This window comes from Vespula pensylvanica, chromosome 21 (assembly GCF_014466175.1).
Source record: "Vespula pensylvanica isolate Volc-1 chromosome 21, ASM1446617v1, whole genome shotgun sequence".
NCBI lineage: Eukaryota > Metazoa > Arthropoda > Insecta > Hymenoptera > Vespidae > Vespula > Vespula pensylvanica.
In genome coordinates this window covers 620,846-638,936 of record NC_057705.1, presented here as the reverse complement: position 1 = coordinate 638,936, position 18,091 = coordinate 620,846, and the positions used below count along the sequence as shown (strand labels likewise).

At 31.0% G+C, this 18,091-nt stretch overlaps 2 protein-coding genes across 4 annotated transcripts; one reads left to right on the top strand and one right to left on the bottom strand.

Annotated features, from left to right (window-relative positions):
• The first annotated feature begins 458 nt into the window (after window positions 1-458).
• LOC122636368 (60S ribosomal protein L37a) lies at window positions 459-1,386 on the top strand. The gene is made up of 3 exons (XM_043827515.1): window positions 459-609; window positions 996-1,124; window positions 1,205-1,386. The coding sequence occupies exons 1-3, from the start codon at window positions 607-609 to the stop codon at window positions 1,349-1,351; spliced, it is 279 nt and encodes a 92-aa protein (XP_043683450.1). The 5' UTR covers window positions 459-606; the 3' UTR covers window positions 1,352-1,386.
• LOC122636365 (polypeptide N-acetylgalactosaminyltransferase 5) lies at window positions 1,376-15,627 on the bottom strand. Of its 3 annotated transcripts, XM_043827509.1 has the most exons (9): window positions 14,843-15,626; window positions 9,744-10,000; window positions 8,141-8,965; window positions 7,715-8,033; window positions 7,427-7,604; window positions 6,887-7,067; window positions 4,892-5,130; window positions 4,674-4,808; window positions 1,376-4,584 (listed from the first exon to the last, which is right to left on the bottom strand). In XM_043827509.1, exons 3-9 carry the CDS (start codon window positions 8,739-8,741, stop codon window positions 4,435-4,437), a joined length of 1,803 nt encoding a protein of 600 aa, XP_043683444.1. In that variant the 5' UTR covers window positions 8,742-8,965; window positions 9,744-10,000; window positions 14,843-15,626; the 3' UTR covers window positions 1,376-4,434. The 3 variants fall into 3 exon arrangements, with proteins under 3 accessions (XP_043683444.1, XP_043683443.1, XP_043683442.1); XM_043827508.1 differs by lacking the exons at window positions 6,887-7,067; window positions 9,744-10,000 and adding an exon at window positions 5,789-5,969 and having other exon boundaries at window positions 14,843-15,627; XM_043827507.1 differs by lacking the exon at window positions 9,744-10,000.
• Between the last annotated feature and the right edge of the window lie 2,464 nt (window positions 15,628-18,091).

Below are 18,091 nucleotides of genomic sequence, written 5' to 3'. Positions count from 1 at the left end.
GTGTCTATAAAATAATCTTACTTAATAATAATCAACTTGAATCCTCTTTTGTTTTCTTCTTAATAAAAATTATTTTATATCTATACTAATTTCTTTGATAAATTATGCAAGTCCCACTCAATTTTTTGTTATATAAAACCTATATATTATATATAGATTTTATCGATTGTCGATACAATTATCGTGTTATCATGAACTTGGGTACAGTAGATGCATATAATACGAACTTATTCATCCTTAATTCTATTTTATAAAAATAATTTTATATCTTTAGCGAATTCTTTTATGAATTACGTAAGCTTTAATCAATTGTTTATTATATAAAATCTTATCTCATATATTTACATGATTCTGTGTCCGTGTGTGTATGTGTATATATATATATATCAATATGAAAATTAATTATATAGAGCTGATTATAATATCTCTTTTATTTTAATCACTATTATTATACTTATTAAATATCATTGTTGTCAAAAAATCATTCAATGATTTTGTTTCTTGAATTCCAATGTACTTCCGGTGCGCGCTAACTTCACTAGAATCGTTTTTAGCGCTCGTGTTCCCTCTTCCGGTTTTCACGAAGGTGTCGTGTAATTGTGCAAAATGGTAAGATGTCAAATCTGTTATTTTTAATTACATCGTTTGAATGTATTTAAAAGAATATTAAAAATATATCATGTTATAATTTTTTACAATTTTCTTGTACATGCATTATCTTAAAATGTTGTATTTTTAAGTAAAATCGTAATGTGAGGTTATGTAGTGACATTGTTCCATTTTCGTTTCGAGTGCTGTGATATTTTATATTAAAAGTTCCAAAGTGAAAATTTGTTCTTTTTTTATTTAATATATATTTTTTTTTTAATGATCATCAGTATCGAAATATCAAAATGGTTAAATCAATAACGTGATGCGCGTTGAAAAGTTTTCGTGTAAAAAAAAATTTTTTTTAGATATATTGATTATTGTCAAATTTTGTTTTCTGCTATTAGGCTAAGCGTACAAAGAAGGTTGGAATCACAGGAAAATATGGCACCAGATATGGAGCTTCTCTCAGGAAAATGGTTAAGAAAATGGAAATAACACAGCACAGTAAATACACTTGTACATTCTGTGGCAAGGTTAGTACATATATCCTTCACATATATATTGTTCGTATTTCGTTATAATATTAATCGATTTCTGTTTACTATTTTTATAGGATGCTATGAAACGCAGTGTCGTTGGAATCTGGTCATGTAAACGATGTAAAAGAACAGTGGCAGGAGGTGCATGGGTATATTCTACGACTGCTGCTGCATCGACTAGGTCGGCAGTTCGAAGATTAAGGGAAGTTAAAGAGCAGTAAATGTATATAATAAATACGTTAACATACATTTTGTACATCTATATTTTTATTTCATCTCCCGACTCATAAATTTATATTGTCATAGATTTAACTTTACGAGTATAATTGACTTATGAATTAACACCCTATACATTGAAGTTACAGGTTGTATGTTTGCATTAACATTAAAAAAGATAACAAATAACAAAGTATACAATAAGTTACAAAGTGTCCAGAGCCATTCAATAATAAAAGTAAAGTCTAGTTTATTCAAAGCGTCGTTATAATCCAATTATATTTAATTGCCCTCATTAAATGACTTTACTTCAAATTTAAGACAAATAGTTTTGAAAAAGTACAACTCTATGTATACATTGCTAAGTAGTCATAGTATTCTATCTTTGAGGCACATTGGACTCAAAAATTCAGGGTATCACACCTAATTATATTTACCTATGTACAATGAACTATATTTTAACAACATAAGTATTAATTGATCTATATAAAAGAATATACATTGCAGTTAGAATGTAAAAAATCTGTACAGTGCAGATGCATATAACAAATAATTTATTTGTTAAAAGCTGGCAAATTAGTCATATTCTATACACGTTTCACTTCACAGGTAAGTAGCACACGAGGATACGTATACCTTTTTTTAAGGCATTGTTATATAGAATTATTTATAATTTTGTAATTTTCATAAAAATTAAATTGAAAATGTATATTTCTTACAAACGTAATTAATTGTGTGTATATATACATATTTCGAAAAAAGATTTCATAGATTTATGTTGATTAGAGGATTTGTAATTTTTAAACGTTTAGAAATGAATATTGATTCACTTATTAAAAATCTGTTTTACTATTGCCAATGATTTATACTTTTATAAAGTATACGAGGCTATGTAACTTCGGTAAATGTTCTTTTTTTTTTTTCATGCAATTGTTACATACAATGTAAGTACACTAGATTACTTCAAAACTTGTTGTAAATTAAGTAGTATAATTTACAGTTTACAAGTATAGAATATATATTATGTAACTTAATGGAACATGTGTAGATTGCTTTATTGTCTTTAAACTTGCATCTTCTGACTTTCAGCATATTAGAAAAAAAAAAATTCAAGACGGAATATGTGAGTAAATGAATAACACTCTTTAAGATATTAAAACATTGGAAGTTTGTTTCACTGGTTTTTTCTATGTTGGACATTACTATAATTAAGCTTAACACTTGCAAATATATATATATACATGTTTTTATATATACTAAAAACATTAAAAAATACAGAAAACAAAACGATCAAAGATTTCGATTTGATCAATGTATCGTGAATGCGCAATGAAGCAATTGTGTTATTTAAGACAAAGGTATTTGTACTTCATTTTCTGTGCAAACATTAAGAAGTGTATTAAAAAATAAACTTAGGATTGCAATATATGGAATGACATGACATGGAAATACTATCACTTCGTCTTCTTTTTTGTTTTTTTTTTCTTTTCTTGTTTTCTTTTTACATCAGTGAACATGTTTTACTGAATCTGAATAGTTTAACTGTAAATTTTTGTTAGACTCTCTTTTTCAAATATATAAAATCAATCTAAATCCTGTACAAAAATAAACATTGCTGTTTTAAAAGTCTAATTACATGTACATATATAGGCTATAAATGATAAATTATTGTTGTACCATCACCATAATATTTTTTTTTCAGATTAAATAGATAAGTGTTAATAATGTATTACTCTTTAATACTAATGTTGCAGAGTATTAAAGTTTCACTATGGTACACAACATGTTCTAAATATCATAGATGGATGTGTTGAGAATGTAAGAAAAATTGTATTACTCACGTGTTACTAACTGTAAATCTAGGAAGTACAGAGATTATTTTACACGGGCACAAAAAAAGTAATTGTCTCAACTACAACGAATATTGCAATTTCTTTTGAAAATTTATATCAAAGGGAAGGGCGCCAGAATCTGAAAGACATCTATTTACTCCTATCCAATGGTGTAACATTTTTTGTTCAACTGCGATATTTGCAATAATAAACTATGTTTAAGCAGAATGTAATATCTACGAAGAATAGTTATTTATTCTATTACAGTAAAAATATGAAGTCTTTATTAATAAAATGCGGAAGACATATGTCATAAATTTAAATGAATATGTAAGATATATAACAAGATTGTAACAAACAACAGCCGGTAATCTTTCATATTTAACTAAAATCTCGTAAATGTAATCTCATCATGCTTTAGTGAAAAAGATGAGTAGAATCTTTGCTTTTATTGAAACAAAAGCATAACAACTTAATTACGAATGAAATGCAAGGAACTGTCAGAAGTATCGGTATAAAAAGATTCAGTGCTCTTCCCTAACTAATAATGGATTGTACGATACAAGTTCTCTATAATTAGTATAACCAGTAGTGTCACCATGAATTTCACTTTCATACTAACAACACTCACACAATCATAGTTGTGACACTTACAAATTTAGCATATCCTTATATATTTTTTTTTCTTCACACATATAGATTAGTATCTTTCAAACGTCTGCCATTGCACGCACCCCAAATTATCAAATATGTTTCTTTTTTTTTATGTCAACAAGTATTTATTTATAACAGTGGTCTCTGATATGCTTTCTCTGTTACTGCTCGTTAAAGAGTTCATTCTCTTATTCTTTTTTTTTTTTTTGTATCACTCTTGCACGTTCTCACACAGTCAGAAATGTACTTCTTTTATCCTCATACATTAATCAAGGCATACCATAAGAAATGGCAGTAACTAAACACCATGGTCTTAGTAAAGTCTAATTAATATTTATCTTAAGAAATAAATGAAGTATTTAATTCGCGAGCGTTTTGTTCTTATTATGAAATTCACACGAAGCTACTTTCTTTCCCAATGTCCATTTCATTGATATATCAATTCAATGAATCGACAAAACATAATACAGCGACTATGTTTCTATCAGTCATAATACTTATCGTTCTGCCGCGATATTATCTTATGGTCAGTTCCTTGATTATAATCTATTAAATATATTAACAAATATTGTATAGAGGTTTGCACTTAAGCTCAATATATATTAGCTGGCTTGCCACTTGAATTTACTTTGCATAATCCATTTTTGTCCAACATTATGTGAATCGCACGGTGCAAGAACAGGTTGCGAGGTATCTCCCGAACGTGGTTTTGACAGACAATGGCCTGTATTTGTGTGTTCGATCATTTTTGTCTACAACATTCGTAGTTAAGTAATTGCAAAAAATTATTTACATAAAAAAAAAAAAAAATGAATGTTACAAAGAATTTTATCTTTTATACCTCTTCATTGTAGGCCCATGCTTGATTACCACCCATCCCATGGCAACGAACAATTTTAACTGGACCTTGTGGGCTGGCTGCATCAAGGCACATATCATCCGACATTATTTGTTGTCGTTTCGTATAAGCAAACACCTACAATTTATGATATTTTGCCAATGTAAGTATAAGTCATAACAAGTAAGTTATTTCTTATAATTCAAACATCCTAAACACACCTGATTACCACCTAGTCCATGACAATAGCTAATGCCAACAACTTCTCCTGTTCTTCTACCCATAGTATCCAAACAGGTATGCGTATCAACGTTTTTAACATCACCAAGATAATAATAATCTAGTGGCATTGGAGATTCAGGATAAATATTTTCTAAATACCACCTGAAGCTCTTACATTTAAGACGTTCTCTTAGTTTTATTCGTTCCGACACATTTCCGACGACTACGTTTCTTGCACCTGCAAAGTTTTATTTTTGATAAAGGATAACTGCATCATATTTTACTATCAGAATGTAAATATATATTAGTAGAAAATGAGATAATAAAATATGTCAGGATATGTGCTAAATAAAGAAATTGCCACGTGTGATATATTAATATTTGCCCATGAGAATGACCATAGTATATACCATGAGCATATCAAGGTACGAACAAATAATTAGATATTTGAAAGTGAAAAGAATCTCGTGATATGGCTTTTATTTATTCGTGTGGAAACTCGTACACTGTAAAAATATTATGTGCGATAGTGATAACGTGATTTTAGTAACAACGAAAATTTTATTATAGGATTTTTTAAAAAAACTCGATTACGTTTAAGCAATACCCTCTCGCTGCTGAAATTGAAATACTGATTAAAAATCTTGCAATTAAATAGAGTCCTAAGCTGGACATGAACGGGTATCTGATAGAAGTAAGCAATATTCCAAAACCATAAAGCAATCGTGTTAGTTGCAAAAACATGCTAACCACCCAAAAGAAAAGATACATGCAAAATAAAGAAAACAGAATTATATATAAATAATAGATATATATTGTATAAGAATTGTCTTTCTTTTTCTTTCTTTCTTTCTTTTTTTTTTTTTTTTTTTTTGAGACATTGGTGTTAGTGCTACCTGGATTAATGTTGTAATAGAAGTACTTCCATTGGTCCAACCAGACCTCCGCGAGGCGCGCATTGTTGTGGTTCACTACCTTGCTGGTACCACCAGGGAAGGTATACGGAGTTGACTTACGGAATACATGTCCAACGTGTGAGCATGTTGCAATTTCCAATGTCCCACCACACATCCATATCTAACCAACTCAGTTGTGTTAGTGTGTTAGCAGGTACAATAAAATTACATAATAAAAAGAAAATCAGAAAATATATTATGTATGTTATCAAATTCTCGACCTCGTTCTCTCCCGTGGATTCCTATAATATAGCTAAACAAATATCAAAGGCAAGCAATATCTTATGTTAGTTGGCTGGATGGATGAGTGGTTAAGGCTACATTTCACACATATTAGAATATCAAATAAATCAATCAAACATTATCAAAAATGGAAAGCATAATTATTTGTAACTATTGTAGTTTCCCCTATGTTCGCATAACATGTCAAACAAGAAACATTTTTAACATTATACCAAGTGATTATGAAATTGCTTCATCTACTTTCTATGTTTAAGTTTATAAGCAATAAATTGACTAAACTTCTTACACCTTTGCAATGCAGCTATTTAAATGTATGATATAGATAAAAACATCACGCAACAAATGTGCAAGATGTAAAAAACCATTCCAAAGTTTTAATAATATCATACTTTAAATATTTTTTTCAATAGTATTTTAGAACACTAAAAACACAAAAAGACAAATAAAAAAGAAAAAGAGAAAAAAAAAACGAAAACAAAAAAAAAAAAAGAAAAACCACTAACAAAATAATGTTGCTAACAATAATTTATATCAGATACCCGTTGTACATATTATATTAATCTTATTTTCACGTGACTTTGTTTAATATCTTTTTCTTATATATATATGACATGATTTTTTTGTCAAAGTGAGTCATAAAACTATTTGCGGTTTGAAGCATATCGTCTGCTTATTATTTCCAGCATACATGCATTAAATTTCGTAGTAGTTGTCGTTTATTAGTAAAACTTAATTGTATTATTCGAATCATATCGGATATCGATTAAGATAGAACTATGCATTTATTTATCTAACCTGGGTTCATGGCATAGTAAAAATCTCTCCACTCATCCATCCAGACTTCGGCAACCCTGGCCGCATTGTGTAGAACTATCTTGCTGACACCGCCAGGAAACGTATACGGGCTCTTGTCGCGGAATACATGTCCCACGTGTGAACATGGACTGATTTCTAACGTTCCACCACATTGCCATACCTATAAGGTACTTATGATTTAAAAATAGAAATACAAGTGAAAATTTCATACAACCGTAATGATTACCAATCGGTATTTCTCTGTTTCGGACGATGAAACTGTTAATCATAATAAGCAAATGTGTGACGAGATAAATAAGAAAATGTTAGAAAGGAGACTATAGAGAGAAGTCATTTATAGAATCATCAAGTAGAGAGACAAACGTTGAATTTTCTTATCTTGTAAACAGCCAGTGTGTTAGTAAAAAAAAGTAAACAAAAAAAAAAAAAAAAAGAAAACATAATGCACAAGGTATAATGTGTTAAAAAAAAGTATTATACTGATTATCGATTACTTTAACGTAAAGCGAGAAAACTCACTCGGAAACTCATTTCAAGATTTTCACCACCCCATATGTCCATTCCTTCGTCGTACGCACCAAGCTCATAGAAATAGTCCTTATCTATGGAAAACAAACCCCCTGCCATCGTTGGTGTACGTAGAGGAGCCGTTCTATCCCCGTTTCTTCTATCCATTTCTCTTTGTGCGACTCTGTACCTTATTAATTGGAGTTTCTCCATTAGAAAATTTATATATAAAAAAAAAAAATCGTATCTACGTCTAACGAGTCTAAACGATAAGATAATGGAATAACAACAATGCTATACCATCGGAAGTTCAATTTCCAATTGAAACCACCCCAAGTCATGTCACTGGCAGGTATATATTCGAACGTATCGTCGCTAATTACATCGATGATGGGACATACAACGATTGTCCTGTCGTCTGCTATCCTTGAAAGCAATGGTTCCAACCATCCTTCCGTACACTCGCAATGTGCATCCAAAAACGTTATAACTTGACCTTTCACGTGTTTCGCTCCCAATAATCTAGCTCTTATAAGACCCGATCTTGTCTTCGTGCGATAGACGTACGTTGGTACGGGTAAAGTTTTAACATTTTCTTCTAAATCCTTTTTTAAATGATCTGCAATTGAAAGAGTTACACGTTAACATTATTACAAAGCTCGTGAATCTTTAGAATAGGAGACGCGTAAAGAAAAAAAGAAGAAAAAAAAAAAATGTAATACAGACCTCGTTCACTAGCGTCATCAACGAGAATAATCTCCCTCAATAACGATCTAGGCGATCTATTGATGACGGACCAAACGGTACGCAACAATGTGCTCCATGCCTCGTTATGAAAGACGATAACGATACTAGTATCCGGAAGATACTTGTTATACCTTTTCGTTTTACAACCTTCGAGTCTAATGTCCTTTAAAGAACGATGCAAAGATATCATGTCACTAGCCATTAGATTAAATTGATTCAATTTAAATAACTCTTGTTGTTTAGTTTCGAGTTCAGGAGCGATATGTACGGCTGCTCCCATTTCACCTGGATTACCCTTATTTTCTCTAATGACCTTCGCAGGTCTCCATAAATGTAATTCCGATTGCTTGTACTTTCTTTTATTATATAATTGTAGATCGGCAGTTTCTCTTTTCATAGCTTGAGGATGTGGCTGACTTTCTTCCGTCGGAGTTTGCTTGTTCGTGTCGGAACAACCCCATCCGGATCCTCCGATACAATCCGAATAGAACATAAGTACCATCACGTCTACCAGAAACCATACCAAAGACGTTAGAAGAATCACTTGACACGTGTGAATGCGAATCTTGGAGCGAAACATTTTCCCTCGAGTCCTGACCCTCTTAATCCTGAGTGCATCACCTAATTTTCCTTATTTCTCCCTTTCGAAAAAACGAACGTTCTTTCGACCTGTTTTCTTATCCGAAGATTATTATATTTACCAATGAATCAATCAATCGATCAATTAATCAATCGGTCGGTGCAATCCAAATTGAATTTCCAAATAATTTTACATGATTCTTTTGCAGTTTTTCTCCGCTTTTCCTGAAACAAAGATGTTTACATTTTTATTCGTTATAATCTTTTTCTTTTCTAGGAAATAAAGCTTTATCGGGGTTTAGACGAATTAAATTTAAACTACGTTGCTTTCACGTGCCAGAAAATATATTCCCTCCGTTTCGGTTAGCAACAACGTATCTCTCTCTCTCTCTCTCTCTCTCTCTCTCTCTCTCTCTCTCTCTCGTAATTGTTAAAAAGCGAAAGGGAATACTGTGTGCGGGATGCGTTTCGTAGGTACGCAGGAAATTGATCCGTGCAAAGGCAAATCTCTCTCTCTCTCGCTCTCATTCTCTCTCTCTTTCGCTCAACTAATGAGACCGTTCACTCTCTGGGAAATTATATTGTGGTGAGGAAACGGCCGAGCAGCCGATGATATTAATTAATTAGAGAACCATTAAATAATGTATTTTCTAGCTAACAGCGAATCCAATAACGATATTCGCGAAACAGCTGCTGTTGAATATCACATGTATATACACATTAGTAGTACATATATGCAGCTGTGTATATTATTTCTATTTTTAAAATTAAGTTCATAGGTATTTTCATTCAAGTCGTGGTTAATAATTTCAAGTCGTAGTATATATGGATTATTGAATTAATACTGTAGTGTAATAGAGAAAAAGAATCGACACGTTCGATCTTTCTGTCGATATAATCCTGATTGACCTATAATACGATAACATTTATTTTTTTATTATTTCAATATTGTTCATTTTAAGGTTGTCAATCGTTAGATTAAAATAAGATCTACTTTACAAACCGTATTTATTTTTCGTTCTTGAGACAACGTCTGATCATTTTCATTCTGTTTGCAAGATATATTAGAACCGGTAAGATGTATGCGTTTGTTGTATATATGTGTTTCGAATAAATGTATTCAAAGAAACAATTGTTTTTTTCTTTTGTTATCTTCTCAGGTAAAAGTATGTACGAGGACACGTAGGAGATCATATAAGTCAAACAGGATCTTCATTGGCGAAGGTTATCGCGTCCCACATACGCAAAGTTCCATTGAAACTGAAAGTATATGAGAGAGCCTTTCACATATGATATATACATTATTAAAAAAAGAATATAAATATTTATACGTTCTTAAATCAATACACCGACGAGTATAAATTACATAAATTGTGAAATAATAATAATAAAAGGAAAAATATTTTACTTTTTTTTTTATTGCCGTTTAAAACTATTTCAAAAGTTGCTTAATGATTTTAAGATTTTATAATAGATTATTTTTTTCCCAAATATGTCAGATTATTAAGACTACATTAGTAAAGCTATAAAGATCAATGTCGTGTAGATTATGTGTACAAGATATAAAAAAAAAAAAAAAACATGCTTTAATCGGTGTCTCAAAGTATTTTAAAGATTGTCTAATGCTTTGAAATTTTAAGGTAGATCCTTTTAGAGTTAAAAGACTCTCTTTCTTTCTCTTTAAATATGTTAATCGTTAAGTCCACATATAAATTACGTTATTAAAGCTAAGAAGATAAACATACGTATACCTATTTTTAGATCAATTTCGTGTAAATTATGGAGAAAAAGAAAATTAAAAAGTAACACGTTTTAATCGGTCTTTTAAAGTATTTTAAAAGTTACCTAATGCTTTCAAATTTTAAGATGGATTTATTATGGGGTTAAAAAACTCTTCTTCTCTATTTAAATATATAAATAATTAAGCTGCACGAGAGTATTCCTGACGATGACGTTTCTGTCATAAAATTTATTCATGCAATAAAAGAAGTAATAATTTATGACGGGTCGATTGCTCGACCGTGGCTCGATTTTATTGAATTCTTTCTATCTTAAGCGAGATAAAATCGCATATTGGAATGACGGAAGAGGGTTGAACAATTAATGAATAAGAAACGATCAAATATATTTCTTTTCAAATTAATAATCTAGACCGAACCCCTATGGTACCAAAGTAATTTTAAAAGTCAATTAATCTTTTTTCGCGACAACGTTTTTTCAGATTGTAAAACTATAAGCCTAACTAAAAACTTGGGAAATGCCGAAAAAAAAAAAAAATGATTTTTTTTAAGTTATTAAAATTGCTTAATATGTGTTAAATATTTTTATGTATCTACTTCCTTGGTTTATTCTTTTCTTTTTTCTTTTTTTTTTTTTCCTTTTCTTGTTGCGCGTTTTCTCAATGCAAAAGAAGAGGATACACATTTTCGAGTGTAATTTGTACGCGTCTGGTTCTAATGAGCTAAAACTAGGTCTACTTTCGCCAAAGCATATGCGGACACATTTCTCATTGTTCTAGCTAGCCTTCTTGTAGTTTTATCTTTTCGACATTTGACTAGTACTGTTATATTAGTACTGGAAAATTATTCCAGAATAGTGCTCTCTCGACGATACTGCGATACAATGAAGATCGCAGTATCATATGGATACCGTTATTACGCGCGCCGTTTTATACGGGTCACAAACCGGCACATACTTTTCCACATTGTTGAGAACGAATTTAGCGTGAGACACACGTTTCTGTTACCCCGATCGAACTTCATTAAAAAAAGAAACAGAAAAAAACCAATATTGTCGAACCTTCCATAACCCGATTATTTCTTTTTTCGCGTTCGCAACAAAATTACATATATAGCGTGAAAGTTGCACTATTATTTGTACCATAAAAAAGTTTCTACAATTCGCAAAAAGAAATAAATAAATAAATAAGCAGTCTCGAAAAAGGGTAATTGACTTTTAAACGTTGTACAGAGGTCAACAATTTATTTTCATTTCACTTTACGTTAAACTTATCTGAACATTTAACACAATATTGCTCAATAAATCAAACGATAAATATAAAGTAAAATACGTTATAAAAAAATCAATAAATAAATAAATAAATAAATGAGGTTTATTGCAAGTAAAAATATTTGAAAATATGGATAATATAGAAATGGAATGAACTATATGGAGTTTAACAGCATAACGAAACGTCATGCATGGCTAATTTTTCTTCCCATCAGCAGAGCTATAGCGCTTACGAAATATTATCTTTCATTCCGTATCTTTTTTCAGTTTCTTATTGGCCATTTTTCCTTTTCTTCCTTTTTTCTTTCTTTCATTTCATTTCTTTGTATTGTATAACAGGATTTAACCAGCTCAGCGAGATATTGCAGTTTCAACTCGAGAGGAAATTCTCTGCTTTTTCGTTTCGAAATATCTACGAGTACAAAAGTTTACTACTACTTTTTCAAAAGATTTCTCGATTATTAACAAGCGAAATGCAATTCGATCCAAACCGAATGCAACTCTATAACATGCAAGTGGATTTCAAAAGAATCAACGTTGCATCGCATCGAATTCGAATAAGTCGCAATCGTTGTTTTCCGAATCCTACTCTTTCGTTATAAATTATTATATGATTTTATATATATATATATATACTTATATAAAATGTGTAACATCAATATTATATAGTATCAGACAGTATTAATTCTTATTAATCTGTTGAGTACCTTCGTTACGTATTCACAATGGATCTACTTAATTCTATTTTCTTTTAATCCTATTATCTAACGTTAGAGTTTAAATATACATTAGATATAAATCGATCGATTCTTTTACTTCGATAAGAAACTAGATAATTTAATCTTCAATTTTACCTCACTTCTTATATATTTTATACGGATTACGAGGAGGCAAAAAAGTTTTTCGATAATTTAAAAAATAGATGATTTTTTTTTCACGGCAATTTTAATTAATTTTGTTTCTAAATTGTAAAACTACGAGTCTGATTATAAGTCTGAAGAAAGTTTCGAAAAAAAGTAATTGATTTTTAAAACCAGCTAGAAACTTTTGGCTCGTCCTGTGTATATTATATTTTTATAAATGTTTACGTTAAAACCTACGTATAAAAACTGTGAGAGATTGAATAAAACAAGAAAGAAAATAAAAAATGGATGCACCTAAAGTCGGTCATACGGCATTAGCTATGCAAGTTGCATGATGAAATTCGAAAGAAAATATGAAGATAATTTTAATGCCAGGAAACGATTATCTTCCGAGTAAATACGAATTGTTTTTGTTCCGTGAAAAAGGGAAACGAAACGATAGAGTTTCCTCGTATTTCTTTCTTTTATCTATATCTCCCATAAGTAGAAAGAAATTATTACTCGAAAGAGATAAAAGTCCCATAATCGTCCGATATGCATACGTCAAACTATGCTACTGTGTAACATGTGAAAGAAACATTAATGACTTTATTCAACGAGACCATCGGGACTCCATACGTTTTGTTTATTATTCTCGATTATCTCGTTAATTTTATGTCTTTTTGTTTGCTCTGTAAATTTATTTATTTTTCGTCATAATTTTAATTACGTAAGGTATTTCAAGCGGTAATGTTTGCTACTCGCAATGCTATGTAAATTTGAAATTACATACATTAAACATCAATTTATATACTTTATATATATTTATATATGTATATATATATTAATATATATAAAGATTTATAAAGTTTCGTTTTATATTCCCTCCACAGAATTAATCGTTATTTTATATTATAAATTATTTCATTGTTTCCAAATATAAATATTATCCTTTATGACAATACTTTGTACACTAATATTAGTATAATATTATAACTTTGACATTATATCGTCTTATCACAGACAAAACAAAATTAGATTAGAAAGGATTAATGGCTTCGACTATATATATCTATATATTTATACAGTATATATACTTTGTTGTAATATCCATATACTTAAGATAATACAAGTAATACTATAACCTTAACGTTAGATCATTTTTGTCTACGTATTAAAAAAAATTTACTTATAAAAAGTTAAATGCACAAACTATATAGGTGGTTTTTGTTGATATAATAAAATGAACAATGAAAAGTGCAAACTGATTAAATAATTGTCGCAGTTTACACGTGTCCTCTGTAAACCTATCATTTCTATTTAAACGACTCTTTCAAGTTATTGCCAAAAAAAAAAAAAGCATATCAATAAGATTTATATACCATTCTCGTTGGGATCCTATGGTTTATCACACGAATTGATAATTTTCAACGCGTTTACATGATACTAATCGGATTGGAATCCGACGATCGACACTTGGGACGTGTCACGAATAACGAATCACTGTATCGAACGGTATCTCGATAACGCCATACGCGACATATCAATTGACAAACGCGATTAAAAAAAAAAAAAAAAAAAAAAAAAAGAATACACACACACACATATATATATATAATAATAACTATAACAATAATAATGGTATTAAAAACTGCCTATTCCTTTTTACGCGGGAGACGAAGCCACGAAACTCTTAAGTAAAGAAATCAGAATAAAATAAATCTTAAGTGGATCAACCGAACCTGCAAATAATTCGAGCGCATCGACCGCAAAAGAAACTATCTTTTTTCCTTTCTTGCTCTCCTTGCAAACCAGATGTACATTCATGAACGTTCTTTATTTTCACTTTATAACGATTCCCCGATTGAAAATTATTACAAAAGGATAACTCTTTTAACGATACGCGTATCGAATCGAAATCAAGGTTGCGTCCGAGGAGCTTTCGTAACCTCCCCTCTGAAAAGTACGAAGATCGCATGTGTGTACCTGAAATCTTTCTACGCCGCGTCACCGTTAAAACTTACTTACACACGTAACGCACGCTAAAAAAGAACTAACGTAAGTACACGAGACGGAAAGAAAGAAAGAGAGAAAGAGAGAGAGATAGAGAGAGAGAGAGAGAGAGAGAGAGAGAGAACGAGTATGCATACGTGTAAATACAGGAAAGTCTATACATAAATCACATGGTCCGTATTTTCTAAGAACAGACTATTTAATAAAAGAAATGAAAACTGTATGTGTATATACGTACTTGTTTTCCAAACGAGAAGAATGTCCTTGGCAGCCACGTTTTTATAGGATCAGCGTTGACCAGGCCAAGAAAGGGCGAGGAATACGAAGAAGATGTACATACACGTTAGGATACATCTATGTAGGTATTTATCTCTTGAAAACACGCGAGAGCGTCGTTCCGTTGCGTTGACGACACGTACATACGTAGCACGCGTGTACGTGATTGTTCCTCTTCGATGATTTCGAAGAAACAAGGAACATGAAAAGACAGATCGAACGAGAGATGAATTCGCGAACGAACGAACGGATCAACGTACGTACGTACGTACGTACGAACGAACGAACGAACGAAAGAAAGAAAGAAAGAAAGAAAGAAAGAAGGATAATCGCGAATGAGCCGCCGCCTGTTTCGTCGTAACGGATCGAAAGAACGTTCCGATTGATTCAGATTGGAGGTGGTTGAAGAAGGTGGCGGTACTCGAATCAAACGGAACGGCGGTTTACGGAAGACGCACGATTCGATGACGACAATAACGATCACGATCACCTCGATCACGATCACGATCACGATCACGACTACGACGACGACGACGGCGACGACGATACGAAATCTGAGAATTCGTGCACTCACTCGCGCGCGTCAAAATTAACGTCACGCCGATCGCAGACCACCGGCGTACAGTCTGCTTCTCTCTTGTACAGTCTCTTTCTTTCTTTCTCTCTCTCTCCCTCTCTATCCCTATCTATCTCACTTCTACCGAGAAACGTGAGAATTCGATCGTCACAACCATCGCCTCCATCGTCCGTCACCGGCGAACTTCACACTGCGTTGTGCCACTACTCCTGTACTATCCTCTGATTGGTCGCGACCTTGGCGAATCATAGACGGTTGCGAGGATAACGCGACAACCAATTAGAAAGCTCCTTATCTAATATTGTTTTTGTATACTTTCATATATCGTTGTTTTACGATTAATTTTATTTTCTTCGATCAAATGAAAGTGTCTTCGATTGTTGATTAATCAAACGATTATACAATTTAATTTCTATCGATGAGATTTCATGTAACCAATTGAAACGTTCGTTGACGAAGATACGTTGAAGATTCAAAAATGATTGATTTTTCGTTTCTTATTTTACGATTTAATGTTTCTCAGATTAAATAAGAAATACGTGCGATCGTTGTTTGGCGTAGAATAATTATATAATTCGATATTCTTTCTATGATTCTATACAGGGAAAGAGAATATCGAGGAAAAGAATGTTTAATCGTTCGTTTATGATATGTAGTTTTTTAGATTGGATCACTTTCAATTGTTACTTCAATTAAACGATATAGAACAATATAATAATTTAATTTCGTCCAATGATCTAACGTGATGATTATTGCGTCACTTTCATCTTCCAATCACAGACTTCGATGAAATCGTGATTCGCGAATATGTATCGTCGTAGACCAATTATCTTCCGTCTTCATTTGTTCTCGAAGCAAACACCGACAACGGTTATGCATAGGTGGCGACATCTGCTTTCCAATAGAAACTACGATTAGTAGAAAACGGTACGAGCGGCAAAGTCGAAAGATAATTTACGTTATTATTTTTGCGTAATTATTTGTGATATCACGATACGTATAACGTATAAAGTTACTATTTTACGAATATTATCTTGTGTAAATATTATTAGAATGTTATATCGTATTTCTGATACGGAAAATGCTCGTATATCGTTATTAGATTCTCGAATTTCGGTCGTTCGAAAATTATTAATAAGATGGCGACGGACCGTTAACGAATTTTTTTTTCGCAATAATTATATATTATTTTTTTATTCGTTTCCTTAGATAATGATAATAAGTTTATCAAATTGAAAGTGTCGATTAAATCGTACTAAAATAGAACAGTAATGTTTTATTTTGGCAATCGTATATCCTTATATAAGGATATCGGGGAATCGTGAATGATCTAGAAGAAATGGTTACAAATTGTATGGAATTGCTCGAAGAAAGGAATAACGAAAAAAAAAAACAAAAGAAGAGAGAATATAATTAGGTGAGTGCATGCACGATTAATTCTCTCCGCTTTCAAATAATTCTAAAAGAATCGAAACGACGTTGAAAAAGAAGCGATCGGAAATGGTGCAGAAATGTGCATGTGCACTTTTATTTGTTATTAAGTAAGACGCAACCACTGCGCGTTTAGGTTAGAAATGACGTTAGATATTGCATAAGAAGAATAACATCGATCGATATTAATAATGATATATATTAATCATGATCGATATTAATTATGTGCATTGATGTAATACGCGTTACAAATAGACGGATATGTATTATTTATGTATTAACGTGGGTACAGGTAGATACATATATGTATATATATGCATATATATATATATATATACTTTATTGGTCCAGCTGTGTAACTACATAGAACTATTTATAAAACTTTACAAAATGCTTCGTGTATCGTAACAGGAGACCTTGCAAGCTTTTATTTACAAGGTTATGAAATAATGAATTGTTTCTAAATCGATTTACGTCAAACTGCGATATATACATATATATATATATATATATATATATATATATATATCGCACGCTATATCGATATCGATTATCATTTCATAGTTATCGATGTTGTTAAAGATGAAAATTTTTTTCTAAATCTATGTCGTGATTGTACAAGTTAGACAAGTTTTTTCTTTTTATTTATTTATATACGATTCGATAGAGACGATTTTTGAGATCATAATGTGTATTTAGTTATAAATGTATAGTCGTAACGTCGATTAACGTGTTTCGAGTTAATTAGGATCTTTTTCATTAATCAAGCGAGCTGAAATTAACGAAATAAGCAGATTCACTATTTATATAATCGTTTACTAATTGCGGATGCTGAAATTGGTTTTTCTTTTTTCTTTTTTTTTTTTTTTATATATATATTTATATAATTTTTCATCGCAACGTATAGAACTCATCATTCTAATAATTTATTCATTAAATCGATAATCCATATTTGTTCTTTATCTCTTATTTATATTATATATAAATAACTGTTACATTTCTTTTCCTTTTCTTTCTTTCTTTCTTTTTTTTCTTTTTTAATATCGTTCTCAACGAAACAAGTTTAATATATTTCTTCATAAATATGATAGAATTATTTTTACGCCAATGATAACGCATTAGACAAATTGAAAATTCAACGTATATCTCACATATACAACTATATTTTAATATTAAACATAGAAAAACATTTTTTCACTTCTT